The sequence below is a fragment of the Martes martes genome (genome assembly GCF_963455335.1).
Source record: "Martes martes genome assembly, chromosome: X".
NCBI classification, from domain to species: domain Eukaryota; kingdom Metazoa; phylum Chordata; class Mammalia; order Carnivora; family Mustelidae; genus Martes; species Martes martes.
This window is the reverse complement of record NC_137897.1, coordinates 11080181-11107696: the sequence shown is the minus strand read 5'-3', so window position 1 is coordinate 11107696 and position 27516 is coordinate 11080181. Positions and strand designations below refer to the sequence as shown.

General features: G+C 39.2%; 1 protein-coding gene across 5 annotated transcripts; it reads left to right on the top strand.

Annotated features, from left to right (window-relative positions):
* Nucleotides 1-27516, top strand: AP1S2 (adaptor related protein complex 1 subunit sigma 2). Of its 5 annotated transcripts, XM_080831322.1 has the most exons (7): nt 190-295; nt 2472-2650; nt 9622-9730; nt 10342-10479; nt 15005-15099; nt 25636-25698; nt 26221-27516. In XM_080831322.1, the coding sequence occupies exons 2-5, from the start codon at nt 2472-2474 to the stop codon at nt 15047-15049; spliced, it is 471 nt and encodes a 156-aa protein (XP_080687448.1). In that variant the 5' UTR covers nt 190-295; the 3' UTR covers nt 15050-15099; nt 25636-25698; nt 26221-27516. The 5 variants fall into 5 exon arrangements, with proteins under 5 accessions (XP_080687447.1, XP_080687446.1, XP_080687449.1 ...); XM_080831321.1 differs by lacking the exon at nt 25636-25698 and having other exon boundaries at nt 1-295; XM_080831323.1 differs by lacking the exons at nt 25636-25698; nt 26221-27516 and adding an exon at nt 21922-23342 and having other exon boundaries at nt 186-295.

Sequence of the window (27516 nt, the reverse complement as noted above, 5' to 3'; positions counted from 1 at the left end):
TGCGGTCTCCGGCGCTGCCTCCGGTGCTGTTGGCGAAGGCCGAGCTGCTTCCCGCGCGTCGCCCAGCCCGCCCCTCCTCTCGCCGCAACCCCGGCTCCTCCTTCGTCCGGCCCACGGGGCGGGGTCTGCCGGCTCGCCCTCCCCTCGCCGCCTAAGACTTCCCTCCGCTAACTGGGTCCCTCCCCACAGCAACACGGCTTCTCTTCCTCAGCCTGGCGACAGGGGCTTCCCCTCAGCCGCCGCCGCCGCCACCGCCGCCGGCCGAGCTCAGCCGCGCCCGCGGCCCGCGGCCGCCGTAAGTCCCGGGGGGCGAGCGGGGGCGTCGGGGACAGGGAGCCGGGAGGGCGGGTTGGGCGCGCCCTCCGCCGCCCCGCGCGCGTCCCGATGACCCCACCCCGCGCCTGGCCGCCCCGGCCCGCCAGGGGGTCGCCGCGCCCCGCAACTCACTTCTCTCTGCGTCCGCACCGGTCTCCACTCCGCACCGCGCCCCGGGAATGCGGGGGGCCCCGCGGCACCTGTGGTTTGGGAATCACCTCAAGTTTTGCGGGGCATTTTCGGGAGTCGCCCGCGGCCGGGGGGCGGTGGCTGCGGAGGACCCTTGGCGCCCCCTGCGCGGCGGCAAATGCCATTGTCTGCCCCGCGCCTAGCCTGTCACCTCGCCCGGGCTCGGTCAGTGATGGACTGCGGCCCCGTGGGGCGGCGGGGAGGCGTCGGAGACGGCCGGACCGAGGAACGCTGGCCCTGAGCCGGCTCCGCAGCTGAGCCTATTGTTTTTAATAACCAATCTCGAGGAATTGAGGTGCCCTGTGATTTGCGGCAAAATCAAAGCATTAGTTTTTAACCGGAGGAAAGGAATACTTGTGCCTCGCAACCGGGTATCGTCCCATGTTGGCACATAATTTATTTTAAAGAGTGAATTATTTATTCTATAAAGTGGTAGGGAGGGGATATAGACAGCCTAGAGCTCATACTCTTTCAGAAAGCAAACCGCCACTCCTCCAGGTCGTCGGGGTCCTGGAATAGGGGTCTGTTATTCTCAAAGTTCTGGTAACGGGTTTTCATTAAACGTCCAGTTGATGCTTTAGTTGCTGTTCCCCTCCGAATGCCGCTATCTTAACAGGACTTGTATGGGAGGCACTTTGACATCAAAAATACCGTGCGCTTATTTTGTGCCAGTGAAGGTTTTAAGTGAGGCGTAATAAGCCAATTTTAACTTTAATAAAGTTAAATCGCTACATCATCAATTTCTTAATACCTTGTCGGTGCCTGTTTGGATTAACACAAAAAAGCGACAGTAATTTCATAGCGAAATTTGGAGCCCATTTTTATTCTAAATTGGTCGTGTAAATTCCCCCACCCCATATTCAGATTTAAGGTGGTGTGGTGCATATTAAGAATCGGGCTGCAGTCTTACTTGTAGTAACACCGTTGAAGGAACTTAACAACAGTTAGGAGGAGGGGGGGAAAAAAAACCTGTCTGAATTCTACCTTTAAATTACTTTTGTAGAAACAATGCTTAATGTTTGCGTTTGGGAAGACCAGTTGGATTACAGGAAGCTTTCCTTTAAAATTAAACATGTAAACTAATCAACAGATTTGAGGTTCCAAATACACGTATACAAAATAGTTTAAGTAAGATACAGTAGAATTCAGCATCCACTCCATCTGTAGGTGCTTGTTTTAAAAATTGTTTTAAATGAGGTATTTTGCGTAATGTCTCTGCATGTGTGTCTCTAAATTTTGGCTTTTTAAAGGTTTATATTCTCTTTCATATTGTTATATTAACCCCCTTGTTTATTGTGTGTATATTTATGTTGGAATTTTTAGAAAGCAAAGATGAGAAGAGACACTTAAAAGTCAGGCTTTTATTAAGAAAAATGCGCATTTATGGTCTTTTTTGTTGACTATTTTAGATCTTTTGTTTTGCTTAAAATGTGTGAGCATAAGCTGAAGAGGGCATTCTGAGTGCTAGCAGTCTGAATACAAGTAATTCAGCCGGGGGCAGGACCAGCCTCAGGATGAAAAATAGTTGTAGATCTGCTGTTTCTTTCAAATGTATCTAAACCAGTTGATGTCAACAGCTCTCTTTTGAAGCATACAGAGAGTGTGAAATGTACAGCACAGGTAGACAGTAGTTGTCTTAAATTGCAAGAGTTATCTTTCTTTTCCCCCAAAAATTTCACTTCAGCTTTTTACCTGTTGTTGTTTTTTTTAAATTATGATTATTATTTTTTGCCACGCACTACTCTCAGAACTTACGTGGAACGGGGTGGGTGGGGAGATTTGCCCCAGGTGCGAAGATCTTTCTACAAGCATTTTCCTGCTATTTTAACTGGCGTAGAAATACTGATGGCTGCTAATCATTTGTCAGTTAAAGGCCCTGCCCCCTAAGCTTCTCTAGGAACCATTTCATCTTAATCTTTACGGAATCAAAGTGTTGCATGTAATCTTGGCTCTATTTATCTTAACAGATGCAGTTTATGTTGCTTTTTAGTCGTCAGGGAAAGCTTCGACTGCAGAAATGGTATGTCCCACTATCAGACAAAGAGAAGAAAAAGATTACAAGAGAACTTGTTCAAACCGTTTTAGCACGGAAACCTAAAATGTGCAGCTTTCTTGAGTGGCGAGATCTGAAGATTGTTTACAAAAGGTATAATTTTCATTTATCGGAAAGGCGAAATCGGATTAATGTTCAGTCATTTATAGTGTGGCAATGGCAGACTTCTGAGAGATGACATTTACAAATAATGATTAATAATGATTTAGATGAAAAAGGTTTAAGTTAAAGCTTTGTGTCTTTTAAATAACTGGTGTTTTGATTGATTGCCCAGTCAAAAAAATAAAATCAGAAAAGTCGATTTAAAACTAATTATGTAATTAAAGGCATAAATGATTATTTCTACTTAATCATCTTTTTAGAAAAATTAAATGAATTTCTTTGCAGGTGAAAATGGGGTCATATTTTAAATGGTGTAATTCTCTGAATTTAGACAAACCTTGCTTAAAAATCTATACAGTAATGACTGATAATTGACATGCCTTTTTTCTGATTTCTAGAATCTCATTTATGAACACCTTGGATGCATAGATCGTTTAGTCGTATAGAGGTTTTGAAACTCTCTCTATAAGATTTCTTTGTTAGTAGTATTTATTAATTTGAAGTACACTTGTTGCTGTCTTGGAGGTATAATTAGATCTGATAGATAATTTTGTGAAGAATAGATTTTTAAATTTTTGATGTTGAAAAATGACTCACATTGGCTTTGAACACTAAATTTTTTTAAAATGTACATCTTTATTAATATCTTAAAGTCTTTTAATACCCTGAAATAACATTTCTCGAGATTGGGCTAATCAGGGGTTAAAAGACATTAATTACTTTGTTTCTTCTCCATTTTCCCTCCCTTACAAATAATTTACTGTATTTAAGAAGAGTGTCTCTGCATATAAAAAATTGTCTTCTATAGGGGAAATTCAGGGAACTAACAGTATGGGCTGCAAGGGGGGGGGTTTGAAGAGAAGTCTGGGTTTTTACCTCTGTTCCTTTATTCTAGGCGTGGATGGGTTTTGTGTGTATGTGGGGGGTGGGTAGATGGCAGAGGAGGTGATGGGAGATTATAGGACATAGAGAATGTTTTAAATACCATAGAACTCTTTGCAATGGAATAAATTTAGTCATCTTTGGGTGATTTTGGTTTAGTACTTGTTGAGAAAACTCATAGCATTTTAGAGCTGGGAGAAGTCTTGGAATAATGTAGTTAGGGATTGTTTTTAAAAAGCTTTTTGTGGGGGGCCTGGGTGGCTCAGTGGGTTAAAGCCTCTGCCCTTCAGCTCAGGTCATGATCCCAGGGTCCTGGGATCGAGCCCCGCATCGGGCTCTCTGCTCAGCGGGGAGCCTGCTTCCTCCAATCTCTCTCTCTGCCTACTTGTGATTTCTGTCTGTCAAATAAATATCTTTAAAAAAGAATAATAAAAAGCTTTTTGCCCAAAGGTTAGAACCTTCGATGAATCAAGTGGAAGTGGAGGTGCTCTCATGAAAACAGAACTGGGATCTCATACCTCTGCTCACTTGGCTTGTGCCCTCTGCATCAGAGATGGTTCATGAGCTTTAAAACCACTACTGGTTTTTTTGTTGTTGTTTTTAAAGATTTTAATCATTTTATTTTATTCATGTGACAGAAAGAGACACAGTGGGAGAGGGAGAAGCAGGCTTCCTGCCGAGCAGGGAGCCTGGTGCGGGGCTGGATCCCAGGACCCTGAGATCATGACATGAGGTGAAAGGCAGACGCTAAACGACTGAGCCTCCCAGGCGCCCCTAATACCACAACTCTTGATTAAATTTCAATTTTATGAAAGGAAGAATTTGGGAGAAGTGACTTGTCCACGGTCATATTCCAGTTAGTGACTGACGAGGGGGCTAGAACTCAGTTCCGAAGCGTGGAGGCAAAGGTTTTAAAACAGGGATGAGAAAAGAGCAGATAATGCCTTTTGGAAAGGATCCTTGTAATTGGAGAATGAGTAGCTGGGAGGGCTGAGGCTGGCACCTGAGAGGTCTCTTAGGAAACTGCATTATAATGAGGCCCTGAAGGAAGACCTCTGCTGTGGGCTCAGCAGGCCGAATGAGCTGTTCCTACAAGGTAAGGTTTTCTGTTTTTGTTTTTTGGGGGTTTTTGCCAGAAGCCAGGAGGGCAGGGATTCCACACTTCTGTTTCAGCTGACGGTTAATGTGAGGTAGCAGACATGTTGACTTTGAGATGCTCGGTTTTTTCCGAGTGGGCTTGGAAGTCAGGGTGGAAATTAGGCATAAAGTGGTAAACCACCAACATTCAAGGGGCAAGCAAAGGGGGAGAGACTAAGTATAGGGTCAGTAATGTCAGGAAGTGGGAGTGAGTTTTGAAAATTAAGTCACCAGGGCCAAATGTTGCAAAAACGATAAAAGTGAAGAAAGAATCTATTATACGGTGAGAGTTCAAAAAATGCCATTTGTCGGAGGAACATTTTCAGTGAAATAGTAGAAACTCTCGAAGAAATGGGGCGAAGTGCGAAGAGGTGGAGACTTTTAAACAGCAAACGTAGACTATTTCAGGAGCTTGATCAGATGCGAAGAGGTGGTAACCGCCCATAGACACAGGAGTGAGGGACCGAGTTTTTAAAAAGGTGAGAGACTTCAGCTTGTTTCTAGATAGGGGAAGGAGTCCCCCGTGTGGAGGAGGAAAATACCAGCAAGGGAATCAATCCCAGGAATCGAGTTTCCTGCCGCTGAAGGCAATGGCCTGTTCCGACCGAAGGAAGGCGAGCACTGGCTGGTGTTGCACGCAGCACTTGGCCCGCCTGCGCTGACCTACCACTTTGCCTTTTAAAGGCTGTAAAGGGTACTCTCACCTGAGTGGGATACTTCTATGAAGCTCCTGTAAGTAAAAGGTGTACTTAAAAAAAAAACAAACAGCTTTATTGAGATAAGATTCACATATAGAACTTAGAATTTTTAATCAGTTTTTCTATGCATCTGCCCCCATTTCATACTGAAAACCTCATATGTCGTATTTAAGAACATATTCTTTGTTGACATAAACGAGTGATTTTTCCCCCCCTAGTCCAGCTGGAAGAGAAGACCTTTTAAGCAAAAGGATTCTCGCTTCTGAGAAACTCTGAACCAGCACCGTCACTGTCCCTGTCAGCAAGTGGTCTTTAGGCCTGCCTTCTTCCACTTGTCTCAGCCGCATTCTTCTTGCGGAGCATTTCGCGTAGCTCCCCCTCTTGGGAAGGGTTTGGGGGGGTCCATGAGGAGAATATAGCTGAAAAAACAGACTGAGAATCTGGGGACTTGAGTTCTGTTTGGTTTGCACCCTTAGCTAGTTTTGTGACTTGGAACAAGTCCTTGTGTGTGTGTCTCCTCATCTCTGAAATAAATGCTCCTGAAAATCCCTGAAAGACCTAACACTGTATGCTTCTTTGATTCCTGTTTTATGCAGCATGTTATGGAAGAGGCAGTAGGTTGAGTTGTACAGTGAATTTAAACATACATATATCTTACTAGTTTGAGACTTTGCCACAGTACTGTATTTTCTTGACTAACAAAAGAATTTTTAATGACATACCAGTGGGTATTGAGAATAGTTCAGTTACATTCACGCACAGTCAACTGACACTTAGCTGACTGTGGAGAAGTCATGTGTTTTGAATGTAAGAATAGGCACTTTCAGATGGTCTCTGAGTGCCAGTAATTAGAGTAAGCCTTAATCCATTCTGCTAAAAATAACCAAACATACCTTTCTTCTTACTAGTCTATTATTAATTTTACTTCAGGTTTAGACTTACAAATAGGTACTAAGAGAACAAAATGAGCTCATAATTGAATTTTTAAAAAGCATTTGGTTCTAAAAATAGGGAGTATGCTTCAGGTTCTCTTGGTAATCTTTTACTAAATCAGTATAACAATTTTTCTCTCCCTCTTCAAAGCTCTTAAAGATTGCTTATTCAGTTTTAATTTTTGCCAGGTGCAGGATTACTTTATTTAATACAGTTCCTGGCTATAGTTTTTAATATAAACCTGGGCCTTTGGAGTCAAATTACTATTCCTGGGGAGGTTACTCAGTTAAGCTTGGGTCTCCTATAAATGCAAGTTAACAACAGTATCTTTCTTGAAGAGCTTGTTGTGAGGATTAAAATGGTAAAATATACAGAAGCCTTAGCTAACATTTAGTGTCTCACTCAGAGTGAGGACTCTGAATGTTACCTGTTAACTATTCTGTTTCTTTTTTCCATAAGCTTTCTGTAGAGAGGGGCGTTATAACCCTGATAACTAGATAATCACCTACAACAAAGAATTTGTCTAACTGATGGCTCTTTTTCCATTCTGAGTGAAAGCAAACATTAAGGTAGTATTGCAGGATTTTTATATTTATTTATTTGGTATTGCAGGATTTTTTTTTTTTTTTAAATATCTTATTTATTTGAGAGAGAGAACAAGCATGGGGAGCAGCAGAGGGAGAGGGAGAGGGAGAAGCAGACGTGAGACTCCATCCCAGGACTCTGGGATCATGACCTGAGCTAAAGGCAGACACTTAACTGACTGAAACACCCAGGTGCCCCTGTATTGCAGGATTTTAAAAATATTGGTTGATGCTTGGACACATCAGTCCTGGTGATATGTAAATTAATGTTTCTAAATGATTCACACAATTAAGGACCATTGACAAGTGCTATTTATTTGTAAGTCAAGAGGCAGTACTGTGGGTAAGGAGCAAGGATGGTATAAGCATTAGATTGCTTAACAGTAGCATCATAGGAATGCTGACATTAAGAGTAAAAGGAATTTTACCCAAAACTATTAATAAATTCCTTCTAATGGGATTATTTAAATAGCACTCTTTTCATGTCAGCTAGTCATGTCTGTTTTTTATCTACCATTTTTAATGTGAATTCCTTTAATCTTTAGTTTTCTTGATTTGGAGACTTGTAACGTGTCATTTGTATCAGTTTCCTCAAATTCAAAACTATTTGGTGAGTATGGGTTGGAGAGGATGGAGAGTTGGAATTGCCTTTCTTTTTATTATTTTAATTTTAATTTTTTATTTTTTTAAAGATTTTATTTGTCAGAGAGCACGCACAAGCACGGGGAGCTGCAGACAGAGCAGGCAGAGGGAGAAGCAGGCTCTCCACCGAGCAAGGAGCGCGATGTGGGACTCAATCCCAGAACCCTGGGATCATGACCTGAGCCAAAGGCAGATACTTAACAGACTAAGCCACCCAAGCACCCCTAATTTCATGTTTTTAGAGAGAGTGTGGGTGCGCATGAGCAGGGCTGGAGTGGGGGGTGACAGAGGGAGAGTGATAGAATCCCAAGCAGATTCCATGCTCATTGCAGAGCCTGACACGGGGCTCAATCTCGAGACCCTGAGCACATGACCTGAGCCAGAATCAAGAGTCGGACACTTAACTGACGGAGCCTCCCGGGCGCGCCCCCCCTTCACGTTTTAAACAGATAACACGAAACCATAGGGTAGGAAAGAGAGGAAGCACTTTGTTAAAGTTGGAGGTGGTACCCTCTTGGGTCCTTCGTGCTAATAAATGAACACATTCGAAAGCCGCCTCTTCAAGATTGCAGGAGACCTGCCATTTTAAGTAACATATTAATCAGGTAGAGTGGACATGGCAAAAAAAGGCAAGCTGTGTGTGAAGAGGGCCTCCCTGCGGTGGAGTGGGAAAAGGTCTGAAGATCGGATTTCATGTCCCAGAATGACCACTTGGCAGGCCTGGACTCGGGTCTCATTTTTTTTTTTTTTTCCTTCCCCGCCAATCAAGAATGATGGTGCTTGCTGTTGGAAAGATCAAATAATTGATCTTTATTTGGTCAAGTTGACAATATGAATAGAGCATTCTGTAAATACTAGTTCCTCTCATGTTGAAGAGTAGGAATTCATTGAATTCCAAAACCGAGTTTATATGTATGTGTTGTTTTCCATTAATGCTATGAGCAGTAATTGCTCATTGTGTTTTCTAAAAATCACTGAGATGCTCCTCCGCGAAAATTACAATCGAAACTGAGACTTGTTTAGAATGTCTTGGGTTTTCTGCTTGTGTTTTTTTCCAAAAGCCTTTAATACACTTAAACCATTTGTAAAATGCTCTTTTAATCCTCCTCAAAAGACTTGGTCATTGTTTGTTATGCCTCAGGGTTGTATGTTAAGTTTGGCTTCCTTGGGTCAAGTATAATGTAGCCTCATGTGCTAGAATCCTAATTTGGAAGAGAATATGAGTTTTCCAATGTTAATATTTCAAGGGGTAAATAACGTAAACTTTCATTTAACAGGTAGAACTTGGAAAAATTGAGAACAGGTCTCGGTTTCCCCTGTTCTCTTTCTCTGACTTCTGTAATAACTTAGAACTATTCTTTTCTTGGAGTTTATTCCACAGTCCTAGAAACCTTTAAAAACAATTCTATGCTGTTGGGAGTCAAGATAGTAGTTACCCTTGGGGGTGGCAGATTGTGACCTAGAGGGGTTAGGAGAGGGGATTTAGGAGTTCTGTAATTTGTTTCTTGATCAGGGTGCTGGTACACAGGATGGGTTCACTTTGAGAACTCCTCAAGCTGTACATATGACTTGTGTTCTTCTCTGTTGTGTATATTACACTTCAACAAAACATTTCAGTCATTGCCTTCACATTGACAATCTCTTCAATAAGTCCTTCAGTCGGAGAGTTTATCTTCTTCCCTGTTTACTTGAAGTTTGAATTAATCACACAGTGCATTTTGTTTTAATTAGGTAAACATAAGATTATATTTCATACAGTTTAGGGCCATTTCATTCACTGTATTTCATAACTGGGTCCAGCTATGTTAGATATTCATAGAAGGCAGCCTGAAAGAAGAAGAGCAAAACGAGTTAGTCTTTCTGCATTTCTAGATGGTATGGTTGAGTGATTGTTTTTTGGTTTTTTGCTTGCCTGTACTTTTCAAACTTTCTCTACATGCATTCATTCCTTTTGTAGTGCAGGAGAAAAATCTATACTGTTGTGAAAGGGGAAGTAAACTGTGTAAGTATGGGATCTTTCACAATAGGATATGAGAACATATTTAGATTATAGGGTAAAATTTCTTCCACATTTGCTTTGTTACAGATATGCTAGTCTGTATTTTTGCTGTGCTATCGAGGATCAGGACAATGAGCTAATTACCCTGGAAATAATTCATCGTTACGTGGAATTACTTGACAAGTACTTTGGCAGTGTGAGTAGTATTTTGTTTTAGGAAATTGAATGCCATAGAATTTTTTTAAAATCTTCTCTGTAACAAGTTTATTGTTTGATTGTCTTAGGAATTCTGTTTGAAAGTAACTGCAGAGGTGGGGAAGGGCTCACTCTCTTTTGCCAGCCGGCCCAATCAGTTAACTGCTGGAATGCTTGACTCCACAGCCCTGCTCATTTAATGATGGTTGTGAGAATGAGGTTTAAAATAGTGAAACAGAAAGGAGTTCAACTGCAAAGATTAATGTTCTGGAAGTGCTTAGTATAGAATTTAGATTTGGTAAGCAGTTATAATCACATTATACAGGAAGTATGTATTTAAAAAGTTCATTGTTTATGAGTAGAGAATTACTAAGTTGCCCATGTTGAGAACTTCCAGAATCAGGTCTTACTTAGTTTGTAGGCCTTGTGTTTCCAAGTACTTGAGATTTGAAAATTAAACTGACTAAATCAGTGATACTTAATTATTGGCAAGATGGCCATTTTTAGAAAGAATTAAGATCGACTCACTGATCACCTTTTTATTCACTACTTGATGGTGGGTAAGTATCTTTTGCTTTCTTCAATTTTAACATTGTTTTTCTTGCTTCTCAGGTGTGTGAACTTGATATCATCTTTAATTTTGAGAAGGCTTATTTTATTTTGGATGAGTTTCTTTTGGGAGGGGAAGTTCAGGAAACATCCAAGAAAAATGTCCTTAAAGCAATTGAGCAGGCTGATCTACTGCAGGAGGTAAGCTAATTGGAGTTCTCTTTACTACACATTAGCATGTTTTGCTATTGCTAGGGAAGTCTCAGTTATGTTCCCTCATTCTTCAAGTTTCAGAAATTACTCTGAAGCATGCTTGGCATGTAGTGTCCATGAGCAGTACATTGATGGGAGTATGTGTCAGTCACATCAACTTAGTTATCTGTGGACGGATTGTTTGCTTTGCTTTAGAGATGGTCTGTCATGTTGATGGCCCATTTTTTGGAGCCCAAAACGCTAGGCTCTAAACGTTTAGAGGACAGACTAAGAAGGGAAAAGATTTGTCCAACAGTAATTTGAGAACTCTCCATCCATTGTTCTCAAATACTGCAGGTAACTCCTTTTCGCATAGTGTGGATGGGTCATCAGCCGACTGTGAGACTGTGTCACTTTCATCCCAGATTGGTTCATATTTTCACCTCATGTCCATTAAGTGCAAATGTAGCCGAGCCAATGATAGTGTTAAAATTACACCCTTTGTAGAACTCTCTAGCTCTGTGTTAGCAAAACCAACTAAAAAGTATTTGGCCTTTTCTTTGCTCTCTTTAAAGACTTTATTTATCTGTTTATCTGAGAGAAAGAGAGAGTGCGAGAGCACAAGTGGGGGAAGGGGCAGAGGAAGAAGGAGAGAGCAAGAATGAGTGGGGGACCCGGTGCAGGGCTCAGTCTCATGACCCTGAGATTGTGACCTGAGCCAAAAACCCAAGAGTCGGATGCTTAACCAACTGAGCCACCCAGGCACCCCTCTTTGCTCTCTTTAAATAACAAACCCTGTTCTGTCAAATGACGATATTCTTACTTTGCCTTCATGGCACAAGAACCATTGATAAGCCCCTTCCATTTCCAATTTCCACAGTTGTCCTGAGTTCATTGTATACTTGCTATTTCTGAACCTTCAATTTCTGAAGTTTAAAATTTCATAGATAAGGCCACCTTTCTCAGAATACTTAAGAATACCTTAATTCAGATACTAAGTTGAATTATGCTTTAGCGATCATTGTGGTTTTAATCAAATAGAAAGTCCGTAGCACAAGGAGGAGCTAGTCAATTTAAAAAAATGTAGTGTGTTTTCATCAAGTTAATTATCTTTGTTATTCTTAAAGGAGGCTTTAAATCCAATTTTTTAGCATTTCTGTTGTAACAGAAATGTGAACTAAAAAGAGTAAATGTCTCTTTCTTAACTGTGGGCCTCAGTGGGAGGGCGGGCCTTGGATGATGGCTCTATGTGAGTCACTGCCCGGGTCAGTTGTGAGCATTGCTCCAAGTGGGGGTGACGTCATCAGAACATACATATATTAAATGTGAGACAATACGCTGTACACGTCACGATCTTGAGTTAACCAGACAGTGGTTAAGGTGCCTGCGAAAGCGGAACCTTTTTTGGCAGCCCTGACTCGAGCCACTGGCAGTAGTGAAATGAGCCCAGCCCCTTTTTCCTGTGTGTAGTTTGCCACAGTTCTCTATTTAATTGACTGCAGATATGTCACTGGGGAGATTTTTTATTTTTTAACATCCGATATTGTGACCACAGGCTCATATTCTCCTATTGTAAAATTGGTTTTGAAGTTAGGACCTCCTTATTTTGCTATTTATCAATCAGACTTTTCTAAAAATAAGGTCAAACCAGAATCAGGAACTGGGAATTTTTTATATTTGTCTCTTTCCTTGTTCACTTTTATATTTCATTATTATGGAACTATAATCTGCTCTGTCAGATCCTGGTATTTCCTCCAAGTTCTTCATCATTTCCTGATTAATTACATCTGTCTTAAAACATTTCTAACGTTCTTGAAGTTCACCTTTTAATTTTAATATATTTTTTCCTGGAGACCAGTGTTTAGGGTGTCTTTCCTGTGTCTGGATGTTTTTTTAAACTGTACTGACTAATTGCTATAGACTTCAAAATATGACCAATATACTAAGTTTACTTTATAGCTTGTATTCGGGATAAAAATATCATTCCAAGTCCATATGTGTATATGTGTGTATCTCCCCTGTTGAAGTATCTTTTTTTAAAATAAAGTTTATTTTTCTTTTTTTAAGATTTTATTTATTAACTTGAGAGAGAGAGAGAGATCACAATTAGGCAGAGGCAGGCAGAGAGAGAGGGGGAAGCAGGCTTCCCACTGAGTGGGGAGCCCAATACGGGGCTCAGTCCCAGGACCCTGAGATCATGATCTGGGCCAAAGGCAGATGCTTAACCATCTGAGCCACCCAGGTGCCCCTCCCCTATTGAAGTATCTTAATAGTTAAGTACCATCTCCCTTTTTGAAGTAGTATTTTTATATCTTAAAGAGAAAGGAGGAGTGGAGAGAAGCATAGGATGTCTGTGGTCCACGTTAAGATTTTTCTTTTCCTGTCTCACCCTAGTTTTAAAAAAAAAAGTTGACTACTGTTAAATATGGTTTCTTATCTTTAGAGGAGAGCTTTGGCCTGGTTCTCATCTGTGACTACCTTAACACAGTTTTGTACATGAACCAAAGTGATAGTACATTAAGACATCATCTCTTCAGTGGTCTGAGTGAACCATTTTTCTTAATTTAGCCATTCAGGTCTTAAGGCAGAACACCACTGGTCCGTTCTGAATTCAGAGTGAGTTATCATACATGGCAGGCTAAGGCCTTTATGAAGCCAAGCTGAAGTCTCTTTGGGACAGTAAGGCTTCAGGTGATTCCGTTCGGGGTAACCTGTTACTCATTCAGGCTATTTGCCAGCACGCTGTCACACATGCAGGGATGACAAGCTGCTTGTTGCCTAAAGTAGATTCATTTATATGTTGATACATGATACATGTTTGCATCTTCGGGAGAGTATTTAAATATGTTCATAAAACAGGTGGTGAAATAAGATGAGAAAAAAATGCTAAATTTCTTTCCAGTTTCCCTTCTACCCAAGTTATATAAACTTCTTGTGGTCTGTTTAGGCAGTCCTTCATTTTATAGGCCAACAGAACAGACAGTTGACCAAGTGGGTTTTCTCTTAGCATATTATATATAGTCAGTAATGAGAACAGGTCTGGACACCGGGACAACAGAAAAGAACGGGGTGCTAGCTGGCGCTTATCGAGCACTTAGATGGGAAGCACCCTGTGCTAATCCTTGGATGTCCTGAGCAGGATCCCGAGCACCTTTTAACAAACGAACAAGCAGAGGCTCACGCAGTGAGCTTCCGGGGACTGGTCCCAGCATTCCAAACCTGCTCTGCTGGGCTTCAGAGCTGTGTGAAATCTTGACCACCAAGCAGTATCCATGTCTCCCCCCGCCCTGTTTGTGTGTTGTCTTGGGGTGTGTATTTTAAACCTGTTTTTGGTACCAACTTCCATGTTTTTCAGTAATTAAGAGATTCATCATTCTGGAGGTTTTTCTGTATGGAACAGAGTAGACTTCCTAAGACAGATGCCATTTTTTACCTCATACACTGAAAATGTTCATTGTCTAAACTATCAATAGTTGGTATTTTCAAATTGGATCTGTAGATATAAATAATACATTTTTAAAGTCATTTCTTGTTGGATTTATCAAAACTGGATTTATAGTAGCTTTTTTGGTATTATAATTTGGGATATAGTATTCACTTAGCTTATGTCATGAATATGATTTTGCTTCCAAAATTGTAAATATAGCTGCAAAGGCACTTAGCTAAATGTGGCCTTAAATTTGTAGAATTCCTAATTAATTTATTTTAATCTAGTTTTCTTTGTGTTGTGATTTTTCTATTTGGTATCAGCTCTTTTACTTGAATTGATTATTTCTAAACACCACGGATGACTTTGAATTTATAATGAAAATACCTGTTGGTTTAATACATGGAAATCACAAAATTATTTTGATTTTAGCCCTTTTAAAATTTGTGACATACACATTTCTATCCTTAAGAATGTTTATTTTCTTCAGAAAAATTTCTTTAAAATTTCAGTCCTTCAGGTTACAGGCAAACGGCACAGTCGGGAAAAAGTAGATCTCCTATTAGCATATTATAGTGAGTAATGAGAACATAAGTGTGTATTTGAATAATAATTGCTAAAACCTCGGACATAGTGATTAAATAATAAAGATACCTTTTTTGATTTTACTTAGCTGCTTGGTAAACAGTGGTTCAGTTTTGACACTTCTAGAGTGAATTCTGAATTCTGTATTTTTGGTATTTGGTTCTGTGAATACATAATTAAATTTGGGGATAAAGCCCAGAAAAATTGGTCCATTATCCAATTTTTAATGTTTGTTGGAATTTAACACAGGTTTTCTTAACATGCCACTGGTACTTGACTTGATTCCTAAATTAAGGTGCAACATGCTGAGATTACGAAATTGACATTCTTTGCAATACTTGGAACACTTCCCCAACACCACCAATTAAGTGCCTATTTTAAGCTAGTTTTCTGAGGGGAAGGACTTGGGGGAGTGGTACAGTTGACTTATAAACATAGATCTAACGACCAAGGAAATACAGAGTGCATTTTCTTTGTAAAATCAGGCACTTACCAGTTTTTCTCTGCTCCTTAATTTTATAGAGCCAGAATGAAGAATGGGGAGGTTTGTCTGAGGATATCTTATGATAAAGAGCAGTCTAAGGCTTTAGTCCCTTTGACCCCCAACTTATTTATTGGTAACTACCAAATTTACCGTTTTTGTGGCATGGATAAGATGGGGTGTTATGCAAAGACTGTTGCACGTGAGATGATTTCAAGTCCTTGCCTGATCTGTGAAGATCGAATAGTTAAAACACCCGGCGTTGGGCTTTAACCTCAGCGGTAGCTGCATGATGGTGTTGATCGGCGCTTTGAGATGTGTCAGCCTTTCTTTTTTATACTAACAGCATCATTTTGAAATTTGTGGGGGTTTTCCTTTTGAGCTTTGTTTGCTGTTGGTATCGTTTCTCACTAACGTACAATGAAAAATAAGTGAGGTACCAAAAGCAAGCATCACACTCACCAATTGGCTTCCACTTCGAGATGACCCACTTTATGAATAGATTCTCTTGGATTTGCCGTTGTTAATTTGCCTGGGCGAGAAAGTGGTGCTCTATGGAGAATTAGTGCTGCTAGAATTGATCTGTTTTAGTGCTGGGGCTGCATGATAGATCTTAGTACTATGCACCATCTTTGTGGAAGTAATAATAAATCTTTTGGACTGCATAAAAATGGAAAGGTAAGAATCTTAGAAAAAGTGATTTTTAAAAATGACTCTTCTGTAACTTAAAATTATTTTAAGTGGATAAGTACTTAGAGTATTTAACAACATGCCTTTTAGTTAGAAGTTTTGGGGTTTTTTTTAAATTAAAATCTTGCTAATTAAGAATATTTGGGTATGCTAATCAAACTCGAGAATATTGTACATTGTTTTATAACAGCTAGGTGTGTTCAAATACATACAATAATGTCATTTAACAGCAAAGAGTATTTTGATATAAATCCTCGTAGGTTTTGGTCTAATTAGACAAACTCATAATTTCCACTGTTTGTTAAAACCTTCAAGCCTAAACCTTTTTCTTTTAAATTAGGCTAAAAGTTAACAAGGCTATATACTCTTATGCCAGGGCAGATACAGAAAAAACAGAAGGCAGAACAAATCTTGCTTGTTAACGTGTTATAAGAAATTTGGCCAATGTCCTTGGTCACTGGTTTTCAGCTTGTAATCATTTTGCTCTATGTGTGTTTTTTTTGAGCTCTTTGCTTTTCAGAATTTTGAGGCTCCCCCCTCCCCTTGTTTCATTCTAACTCATTTTGAGCCTATTCTTGCTCCTCAGGGCTATTTGTAATAATGAAAAGTTGGAGTAACTTAAACATCAGTAGCTGTAAATCTGGTTTTCAAAGATACTTGACAAGAACCCACAGTAGTAAAATACACTTTTATGTCATAATAGTTACGTGCACATAAACTGAAAAATATTTTATTAAATAATACTTTATTTCTTGTTTTGCCATCTCACATTTTCTATTCTGTCCTTTTTTTCAATCCTGATCCTGATCTAAATGATTGCGTGCACCCTAGGACCTGCAAAGAGTCTATTCCTAGTTGTTGGTGGTTTTTTCTTTAAAAAGTACTTTCTCAAAATTTCAGGGTTTGAGTTCTTTTTTTCCCCTACTGACACATTCCTTAAAATTTTCTTTTATTGTTTCCTCTGTTGCCTTTTTTTAAAAATAAAAGTTCCTATTACAGAAAAATTAACAAATACAGGCAAGCACACTAGAACGTAATTTTACCTGTCCATCAACCGGAGACAATTAGATTAACTCAGTGGTTCTCAGCTGGGGCGGGGAGTGGGGCAGTCATGCCTCCTCACGGAACATTGAACAATGTCAGGACATATTTTTGTGATTGTCACGACCGGCAGTGGGGTGCTACTGGCGTCTGGTAGGTGAAGACCAAGGGTGCTGCTAAACGTCCAGCAGTGCCCCGGACAGCTCTCCTAGGACAAGGAATCATCCAGCTTCAAGTCTCAGTAGTGCTGTGGTTGCAAAACCCTGGTTTAATTTAACACCATAGGATGTATAAAGATTCCATTTACATTTGTAGACTGCTACATCTTTTCGATATAATATATAGTCCAGAGTACAAATGACTGGCTGAAATGAATCAAAAGTAGGAGTGGGAGGGACCCAAAGAACTGTAAAAGAAGGACAAATGGGCTTAATAAGAACATGTAAATGGCGATAAAAATCACCACTGTGAGTCAACGGAATCACCCTTACTTGCTAACCAGTGCCTGGGGTGATAATCTGTGGTTGACTTCAGCACCTAACCCAAAGCAGAGCTTGTGGGATGTCACTATATAATTCCGTTTCCTCAAATGGAAATCAGTTAATGTCTGTTAAGGTAATTGGGTTTTTACCTGGAAACAGAACTGAGTATACCCTGTAGGCAATCAGAATACTTTTTTAAATTTTCTGCTCATTTCCCCATCCACCTTAGGGACTTGGTAATTTTTTTTACAGGGGAACTAGTTTAAATGACCAGAATTTGCATACATAGACTTTTATTATTGTACATGTAGACTTTCTGTTGTTCTTTTGTACCTTATTAGCCTTAAAGAATTTACTTAGTACAGATCTAGAGTTTGAATATTTGAAATTCAGTGATAAAAAGAAATCTGTTACGTTTTGAAAACCCTGATCAAATTTAAAGCATTTCACATTATGATCCAAATAGAAGACCTAGGCAGATACTATATGGTTTCCCTAAAATATGCTTAAAACTATTTCTTTACAGTCTAACGTTAAATTTACTAATTGATCTTCTTTAATTTAAAAAGTACAATGAACTGCCAGAGAAAGTAACTTGTTCTTAGTATTTTACAACTAGTAGGTTTTAGAGTAGGGCTTACAAGATGTAGTTAAGTTGTTCCCATCGTTTTAAAGAAACTTCAGATATATGATACAGATCAACAGCACAATAGAAAAAGACAGCAGTAGATATAAATAATTCACAGATGAAAGAAAAAAGAAATGGCCCTTTTACATAAGGAAATGTAAATGAAAATATGAATGAGAACTTTTTTTAGTTTGTTCCTGAATTGGCAAGGATGAGTGACCCTCTTGTCTGCCGCTTGTGAGCACTTAAACTTGTATTCCATTTTGGAGGATTAGTTGGGTGATACCTGTTAACAGATAAATTTGTACACTTTTGACCCATCAGCTAAGTTTCACGAATTATATCCAACAGAAATATACAAATGCACTAAAATTCAGTATAATATTAAGCCACTGGAACTTACCCAAATGTTAATCAGTGGGAAATAGGTTAAGAAAATTATAGTACGGCCATACATGAAACTGTTACCCATCCGTAAAAGAAGTGAGATTGATTTCTACACAGTGATGTGGAAAGATATTCAAGGTGTATAAAGTGAGAAAAGATCAGGAGTGGGACGTTAACTTAGCAGCATTACCTCTGAAAATGTTTGAGGTCTCCCCTTTTCTAAAAGTGTAAAACAAACCTGTATTAGAAGGATAAAATTTTAATTTGTAAATTTTTTTAGTGACAAAATGAAACTCTGTGAGTGGAAGAGTACACATTGTGTTGTTCCATTAGGTAAAATTAGAGTAGAATTTGCTAAAAAGAAAAGTTTCAGCATATAAAGCGAAGCACTTGTGTGCTCTTGGCCATTTTAGACACTAACCATCTGGAACAACCCCATTGCTCTTGCTACTCAGTGCTAAGGTAATGTTAAAAAAATAAAAAAACTATTTGACTTGACCAGTGCCTCACAGTTGCTGGTGGAATAAGACTGACACCATGAGCTGTGTCATCTAAGAGGTACCTCAGCAGGGCTTTCAGTTCTCTGTATTCATTGCTAAACATCGATCTTAGTGAATTCGGACATTCTCTGGCCCTTTGGTCTTTAAGCATAAGGAACAGTGTTCCAGAGTCGAGAGTAGGGACTTTGCCACAGAATTCAGTGAGGGGCAATAAAAAGGACCACTGTGTTCTAGAATGTGAAGGATAGAGGGTGCTGCTGCTAGTAAAAGGAAAAAGTGAAGCCCCTTCGCAAGAAAAACGAGTAGCGCAGTAACTGCAAATTACAGTGCATTCCTTTTTCGTTAAACATAAAGCATTTGCTCTTTGAACACGTTGCGTGCTAGAAAGAGAAAGACAGGTGACTAGGTTTTCAGTTTTGGGTCCAGTATCAGTCGTTTACTTCAGCACCGATCTCAGCAAGACGGAAGCCTTCAGAGAAGTGCCGGCTTCCGCTTTCTTTCGAGTTCCCCAGACTCTCTTACTTTTGAGTCATCAGCCTAATATGGTGAATATCTGGGAATTTTTAAGGTTAATAGTGTTTGTCTTAAGAATGTAGACGGTGTTAAGAGCAGGCATAACTTAATTCCTCTGCTCTGTTAACCTGCGCTTCCTACCACCTCTGGTTCCTTTTGTAGGAGACTGAGAAAAAAGTTCCTTTTGGTGTGGAGGAAAGTTGAACATATGTGGTTGGTTGGTTGGTTGGTTGGTTGGTTTTTTTTCTGTTTTCCTTCTGGCCTTTATTCCCATGTAATCGAAATCACTGATGTTTTAGTGTATTGAGGTACTCAGCTTGCTGGGTAGTGGAACAAGAGAGTAGTTCTGCTTCTGCCCGGGACCCCTCGTGTGTTGTGGCAGACTGGACGCTCCCCCTCCCCAGTTCTTAATTGATTATTCCATGACTCAGAAGATATCCTGGTGGTGTGAGGGCCCAGAATACTGGAGTTCTATTCAATCAACTATAATATTTTCTTTGCATATAAGAGAAGAAAGAACGTGGTTAATACGGGCATACCTGTATCATTTAGCTTAAAATCAACCTTAAAAGGTTAGGTGGTCATTAAGGCATTTTTAGCACAACTTTTTCAGACTCCGTCTAAACTGAGAAATTACTGAAAACACGTTACAGCAACTTAAAAGTGGTAAAAGAATACATTATTTTTGTGCGTTTTAGGGTTTTTCTTCTTAAAGGATGCTTTCCCAGTGAAGAGGCTTTTCTCCCTATAAAGAATATTCCTCACAATTGATGGATTCTCATTTCTTGCTTAAGTATAATAATATGGATCATTGGCTATAAAGAAGTTTATCTTATCATCTACCTTTTCCTTCACTAATGTAGCAAAAGGTCTGTCAGAAATGCCAGGCAGTCTTGTTTAAGAATTGTTTGTTGCCTTTCCTCCTAAGTCTCTTCCGGGGAGGAACAGTGGTGTGCTCAGCCCTATTTGGGGAAACTACCCACCATTCTCTTTTCTTGCAGTGGGCATAAGCTCTCCCTGGCTGGTTTTCCCGTGTGTGTATAAAATTAAGAGAGAAAACATAAAAGATGAAAAGCTATAATTTTGTAGAGTCTCAAAGAACTGGTATGTAGGTGGAAGGTTGACAGACTTAAACTTTTCTTGTTCTCTCTCCAGAAAACAGAGAATATGTATCACAGCAGGAGTTTCATTGGGTGTAAGAAAGCGTACTAGAATACGTGCTGGAGTACTGACATGCATCAAATGTCGTAGGATCTATGAATTGAGTTTGTACTTATTATTTTGTCAAGTTTGTTATTTATATTTTAGCATCACCTGAAAAGTCTAATTACATTAAATCCCAAGGGATAGTCCCAGTACTTTCTTTAACTGATTATTTTCATAGGGAATTTTACTCCGGTAATGATCCATCATTGGGACTTAGAATTTATTTTTTTACAGAGAATATTGAAATAGGTTTAGAGATTCGTTGGCAAAAAAGTATTTTTAAATACTGTGAAGCACTAGTGTCATTGGTACAGAAATAAATAGAATTCCCCTATGAAAATGAGAGCTTCTTTAAGAAAATGAAGCATTTGGGGTTCATTACTAGTATTATTTTAACTTGCTGGCTTATGCCACTGTATTCTGAATGGGGGAAAAAGCAAAACTCTTTTAAAACTGTCTTAAGAATTATCTGAGGATTAAATTTAACTGGTGCTTCTCAGATACTTTTGTATTTAATGGTTATTGTATAAAGGATCGGTTACATATTTGAACAGTTTACACGACTTTGTAGCCTAACATTTCAGAATGCCAACTTTAATATTAAAATGAGGATATTTTACAAGCCCTCAAATGAGCAGTTTTAAACTTTGAGTCACAAGCCTTTTGGCAGGGGTATAATCCCTTTGAGAGTCTGAAGAGCCACCGGTCCTCTTCTCAGGAAAATCTGTAATTTTGCCTCTAGTTTCAGGGATTTCTTCGAGTCCCCAGAAATCCATCTCTGGACACTCTCGGGTCAGTTTAAAACCTCATCTCAGGTTACCTTGTTGATACGAGAAACCTCTATTCACATACATTTGTAGGCATAGGCATTTAACAAATCTTTTTTGGAGAGTTCTTTAAAATCTACCTTGAGGATTATTTAAAAATAATATCCTTAGTCTCAAAGGCGTAGTCTTCCGAAGTTAAGCTAAGTGAACCATTAAACACCTCCATTGCTACTTAAAATACCAAATAGGTGACTCCTTTTCCACTTTTTCTTGGCAAAGATTTTCTTTTAGGATCTGTAGAAGAGTTTATGGTCACCTAAGGATGTAATGATTTTCATTAAGGGATTAAATTCCTTTCCTTCGTGTAATAAAATCCTGACATACTTGAAGACTGGTAGCATTCTAATTGAATTTTCAGTTAACTCAGTACTGACCAGACGATTTTACACTGAAAATCTTTTCAGCCTGTTAGTAACAGTGCTTTGGGGTTTTGTCGGATATAGGTTATTATAGTTTATCATTATACAGAGTTACTGTATCTGTATCATTTATCATTATATAGAGTTACTTTAAGAGGAACTGGAACTCCTAAGCACTGCTTATAAGTTAAATGTTCAGACATAAACCAAAGAACAAAAACAAAACTTTACGTTTCCATTTTCTTTACTGTGCACTAAACATTCTAGGAATCTGATTGTCTGTCAGTTTGTATACTGTGTAAGAATATATGCATTTCTTTTGTAGCCACGTCATGAATATTTTAATGTCCCTGTGTACTAAATGACTACTCGTCGTGTATGCAGAATTTCACAGAGGAAATAGAGAGCTGATATACTTATGAAAGAAAATGTCCTCAGCTTGGTGACTATCTTGTATAATAGAGCATTTCAGAACCAATACCTTTACAATTGTAATTGTTTTTCCTGACTCGTTTTTCTTTTTGTTTTATTTTCGTTCTACATGGGATCTTGATGTAGTTTATTCCTGCTCGCAAACTCATTTGATTTCTTGAGATATGACCTATGAATGTTTTGTGTAGTATTTCATCTTACATACATACGTGTCCTCATTTACGAACCATCTATGATTAAAGTCTCGTAAGAGGAAAATTGAGCCATCGTTAAAATGTTCACCAAAGAAAACAGAGTGGAAGTGCGATGGCAGAATGAGCAGGGCAGTGACCTAGCGCAGGGCTTGGTCTTCACGTGTCCCGGGAGAAAAGAAGTTCTATTTAGGGACTGTGTTACGGCCCATATGAGCCAACATATTCTAGTGTGTCGCAGGAAAGAGTATTTGGAAATACTTCCAAAAAGTAAAATCTGTACTGTTACGTAGTATTTAAGGGTCAAACATTCCCATTCTTAAGTTCGTGATGCCACCTGGATTCAGTCACATTTGTGCTGGACAGTATTGGCCAGTCCCTCGAAGAGTGATCAGAAAGCTGTGTCAGAAGTCTCTGCGACAGTCTCTCTCTCCGATAGGAAGTAACACTTTCAAAATGTTCATACTGACCTGGTTTATACAGTTAAAATTCTGATACTCCGCTCGAATACGGAGTTTACTAGTTATGGTTTTATAGTATATATTAAGTCTTCCTTTAAATACTTAATGATTTGTTAACTGTGGTTTTATATTAAGACTTTCAATATTGATCGTTATTGTGTATACTTTTAATAAAACTTAATTTTAAAAGGAGAAGTACCAAATAACTCATTGTTTATAGCTAGAGAGTTTAACGCCTAAAAGTAAGTTATCATTAAACAAATTCAGAAGCAGCTCCACCAGGCTTACCACTGAAGGAAGACCTATGAAAATGTAGAGCAGGCAGGTGCGTGCGCAGAGCAGGGCGTTCCATTCGCTATGTCCTGCATTCCATGTGAAGCATCTGGATGGGCTGTCAAATGAGAAACTTAGCTGAAAGCATTGGGAAACATTGCTCTTTCATTTCCATTTTTTCCCTCTGTCCCTCTCCCCACCCTGCAAGATGTTACGCCTCTGGTTTTAATGCTGAATATGCATTGTCTCCTGCCAGTACGCTTTGGATGCTGTGTGCTGAGCTGTAACAAGATGTTGCCTCTTTTGTTATTTGTATACAGCTGCTTGCTTTCAATTCATAGATTCTGAAATCGCTTTTCTTGCACGTCTAAAATAAAAGTATTGCATGTACTTTGTCTCATGTGAATGACTTCTTTCTTCTCCATCCCTTTGGACAAATAATATATATTTTGGTTTTTTCAGGTAATTTTATTAAATCGTGTAAAAAAAACCTAAAGTGGTTAAGCTGGCAAATTCTGTTAAGTGTACAGTTCAGTACTGTTAAGTATATCCACAGTGTGGTGCATCTGACTTCCAGAAATGTTTCCTCCTGTGAAACCGAAACTGTATCCATTAAACAACTCTCCATTTCCCTTCCCCTTAGCCCTTGGTAACCACCATTCTACTTTGTTTCTAGGACTGTGACTACTTTAGCTACCAGTTCTTCTAGGTAATTTTGAGCCACAATTTCAGTGTTAACATGGGAAAATTACATTTTATACTATGGACACAATTTGCAAAAGAAACTATTGTACTATTTGTACAAGTCTCAAGGAGTAAAATGTATAAATGATTCCTTTAAGCCAGCCCTTTTAGAAAGGACACATTTTAAATAATGCATATTTGATAAGTAACATGGTTCTCTTCATGAAATGCTATACAGGACTGCAGGCAGTGAGCACAGAGGGGAAATCGGACCAGCCCCAGAGAACAGAATGGGAGACATTTTTACGTGGATAAGTGAAGAATGTTAGCTGTGTAGAGTTCAGTGTAGGTGTCTTTTAAGAAATGCAGTAAAGGCCATATGGTGTTTTTAAGAATTATTTGACATTATCTATGAACAAAGACGGGGGTTAGGAGCACTGACCCTCCCAAGTAGTTGAAAACCCACATACATTTGACTCCCCACAAACTTCATAGCCTACTGTTGACTGGAAGCCTCACCGATAACGTCAACATTCCAGTAACACAGCTTCAGTGTACGTACTGTGCACTGTGTTCCTACAGTGAAGTACGCTGGACCAAAAATGCTAAGAAAATCCTAAGGACAATATACTTACATACTGCACGGTAAAAAGTCTCCATATACATGGACCCGTACAGTTCAAATCCATGTTGTTCGAGGGTTAAATGCAAATGATTATTTTTGAATCGTTTCATTTATTTATGATGTGTGTGATTCATGGTCTACATTCTTCGGAGTGTTGCATCTTTTCCATTAGACTTTCTTTAAAAAATGATCATGAAAACTCTGAGACATGCTAGAAGGAACCTTCACCCCTCAGCTTCAGCACCCTTCAACTCCGTACTCCTAGTAATAACGCCTGTTGTGTTATCTGCCTGCACCCCCCCCCCCAATTTTGGCCTCAGCGTTTTAAAGCAAGCCCTGGACCTCATTTCGTCTTTGATACCACAGTATATATCACCAAGAGACAAAAGTACCACAATATCTTGTTTCTGGTTCAGTTTTTCCTAATTGCCTAAGAATTGCATTTCTGTCATCGGTTTACTAGAACCGGATTCCCAATAAGGCTCACATTGTATCTGGTTGATGTCTCAGTTAAGTCTTTTCATCTTCAACAACTCTTCTTTCCTCCCCTGCCCCCCCTTTTTTTAACCTAAGTCCCCCGTGCTGTAGAACACCCTCCATTCTGTACTTGGTGGATTGTCCTCTGGTGGCAGTATTGACCTTGTTGGCCCATCCCCCATATGTATTTTGATGTAGCCTGGTTAGGCTGAGGTTGGGGGGGAGGGGGGGAGGTCAAGAATACTTCATAAAAACCCTTTTTTCACCAAAGCTGATTTTACCCATTTTTCATTAATAAACCTACTAAAAGATCATCATGTGAACTTCATACAGCATTGGTTTATAATATTTTATTTAGTACTGAATGCTAAATACCTTCACGTAGGTAGATCTCAATTGTGTTATGTTACCAGTTAACATTTTTTGAGCACTTTCTAGAAGTCAGGCACTAAGCCTTCTCTCCCTTAAATGTCTGTGCATGAAGGTAAGTACTGTGATCCTTGTTTTCCAAATCAGGAAACAGGCTGGAGTTTAATTTACTTAAGATTACTCCATGTGATGCTTACATATAATTAAATGTATGTATTTATGGTTTAATATTTTTCTTCTCCTTGTTTTGTGCTGTACCACAATTAGGATGCAAAAGTAAGTTAATTTACTATTGGAAACTAAAAATTGCATTTTCTCCATTAAATTGTCATATGCCTTTTAATTACAAAATTATGACAAGTAATAACTGAATTTGACCTGGTCCTGGTTTTGTGATGTGCAAAATCAACCACTTTGGAAAATTTTTAATAATTTTCTAGATATGCCTGCTTTGTTTTTGTCTTCCTTTGACATTTAAAAATGAGTATCGGTTGTGGCATAAGACAAAAATATGCCTTTGCTCCTAGAGTTTTCTTTCTCATACGTTGCCTCCACTGAAGCCACTGGTTGCCCGGGGGAGGGCTGGGAAGGTGAGTTTCTGAAGCTATGCTGCTGGGGACAGTTAAATCAAAAACTAAGTAAAAACGCAGAGGAAGACATTTCTACAAATACATGTGACCAAAAAGAAAAAAAAAAAATGGAAAACAAAATTATGTGAAGATTTGGGAGAACTCTGGGTTTTCCCTGGTTTTTACTTAGGGGAGGCTTTGGATTTTAAGACTAAGGTGACTTACCTTTCCTGTAGCTAATTTAATAGCAGTGATTTCCTAAATTGCCAATGGGTTTGCCCGCTTTTTGTGTGACAGCAATGGTGCCCAGTACACTGGTAGGTAATCAATAGGTATTTAATGCATGCTGAAAATACCCTTCTGTGGTCTCTGACATTCGGGGCGCAAAACCCTAAATAACTGCCTGCTTTCAGTATTCGAATGTGCCCGAACCAATGACCGGCTTGCATTGTTCTCTGAAACTTGCACATCCTTCCTTGTCGGTTTCACATTCTCCGGCCTCCCCGGATCTGCTTACCAGAGTCTCACATTTTCCCTCCACAGGAAGCTGAAACCCCACGTAGTGTTCTTGAAGAAATTGGACTGACATAACTCTCCTCCCTTGTTGATGACTTCTTGTGGCATTTCACACACTGTAGATGGTCACTGCCTTCATGTCCATGTTAGCTAATGGTATAAGATGACGTCTTGTCAGTATTACTGTTTTGCTAAGCTGCTTCATTCAGGCCTACACAAGTTTTTTTTTTTAAAGGGAACTTTGGTTAATCAAGTGATAACTTAAGGGACTTAAATACGAATTAGAACGATGCAGAAAGAGAAAGGTACCTTTTCTGGATATTTTAAAGTTTATAGATCTGTTTCTCCCAATCGAATCATGTTATCTATGAGAACGACAGAATCAGGCAATTTACACTCACTAATTACCGTCTTTGGCAAAGGAAACAAATTATAATATGCAACCTGGCTTTGTGAAACCAAAGACTAGTGTAGCATTTCAGCATATCTGAGAATAAAGGGAATCGATAGTCACATATCAAATGAATTAAAATTTAACTGTTTATATTGAGACTTCAGAAAAAAGAACCAAATTTATACCAAAGACCCGTATTAGAAACTACATACTTAAAGGGAATACACAAATGACTAAATTGAAATGATGCGTTTTACACTAAAAATTATTTCTCCGGCATTCCAAACCAGGGTCGAGGAACAGAGATCGACTGTTTAATAGTGAGCATGTTACTTTTAAGGCCAAGGAACGTTCAACTCCTGAGACAGATTTTTTTTTTTTTGTGGTCATAACGATTTAGTGACTTAGCTTTTGAGGCCCCCAAATAAAAACGGAAACACTGACTTACCAGAATTCTTCACAACAGTATCTTACAGAAAATGTGTTCTTCTCTTCACAAAGTGTTGCTTAAGTCATTGTTTCAAGCACGACTTGTTCCTCCTGGGGTGCTTGTTATGGCCAAGTTTATTTTGCTTCCCTCCACTTACAAGTGCTGCAAACTTGAGGGCAGCTTCCTTCCCTTCCATGGCAATGCCTAGTTATCAGAAATCTTATAAAAGCAGACACCGCGTTTCATGTAAAAGTGAGAGTCGAATGAGGTCAAATGACATTAGTGGGCCCTGAATTTTTTAAAGCTATACAGTTGTTTCAGTGTCAACTTTTATACATACTTCTGTGTATGTAGACACGTCTTCACAGTTTACACTTTTCATTTGTATCTGCTGGGCTGGATTAAGCTTTGTTGTGATTGTGACCAATGCACATATTCAGGCCATGTTAGCACTGTCTTATCACATCACTGACTAGTTGTAATAAACGTTCGACGTACA

Coding starts and splice junctions, on each gene's coding strand:
- AP1S2 (XM_080831320.1), top strand. CDS start 2,472: ATGCAGTTTATGTTGCTTTTTAGTCGTCAGGGAAAGCTTCGACTGCAG. Junction 2,651..9,621: donor CTGAAGATTGTTTACAAAAG/GTATAATTTTCA, acceptor GCTTTGTTACAG/ATATGCTAGTCTGTATTTTT. Junction 9,731..10,341: donor TTGACAAGTACTTTGGCAGT/GTGAGTAGTATT, acceptor CTTGCTTCTCAG/GTGTGTGAACTTGATATCAT.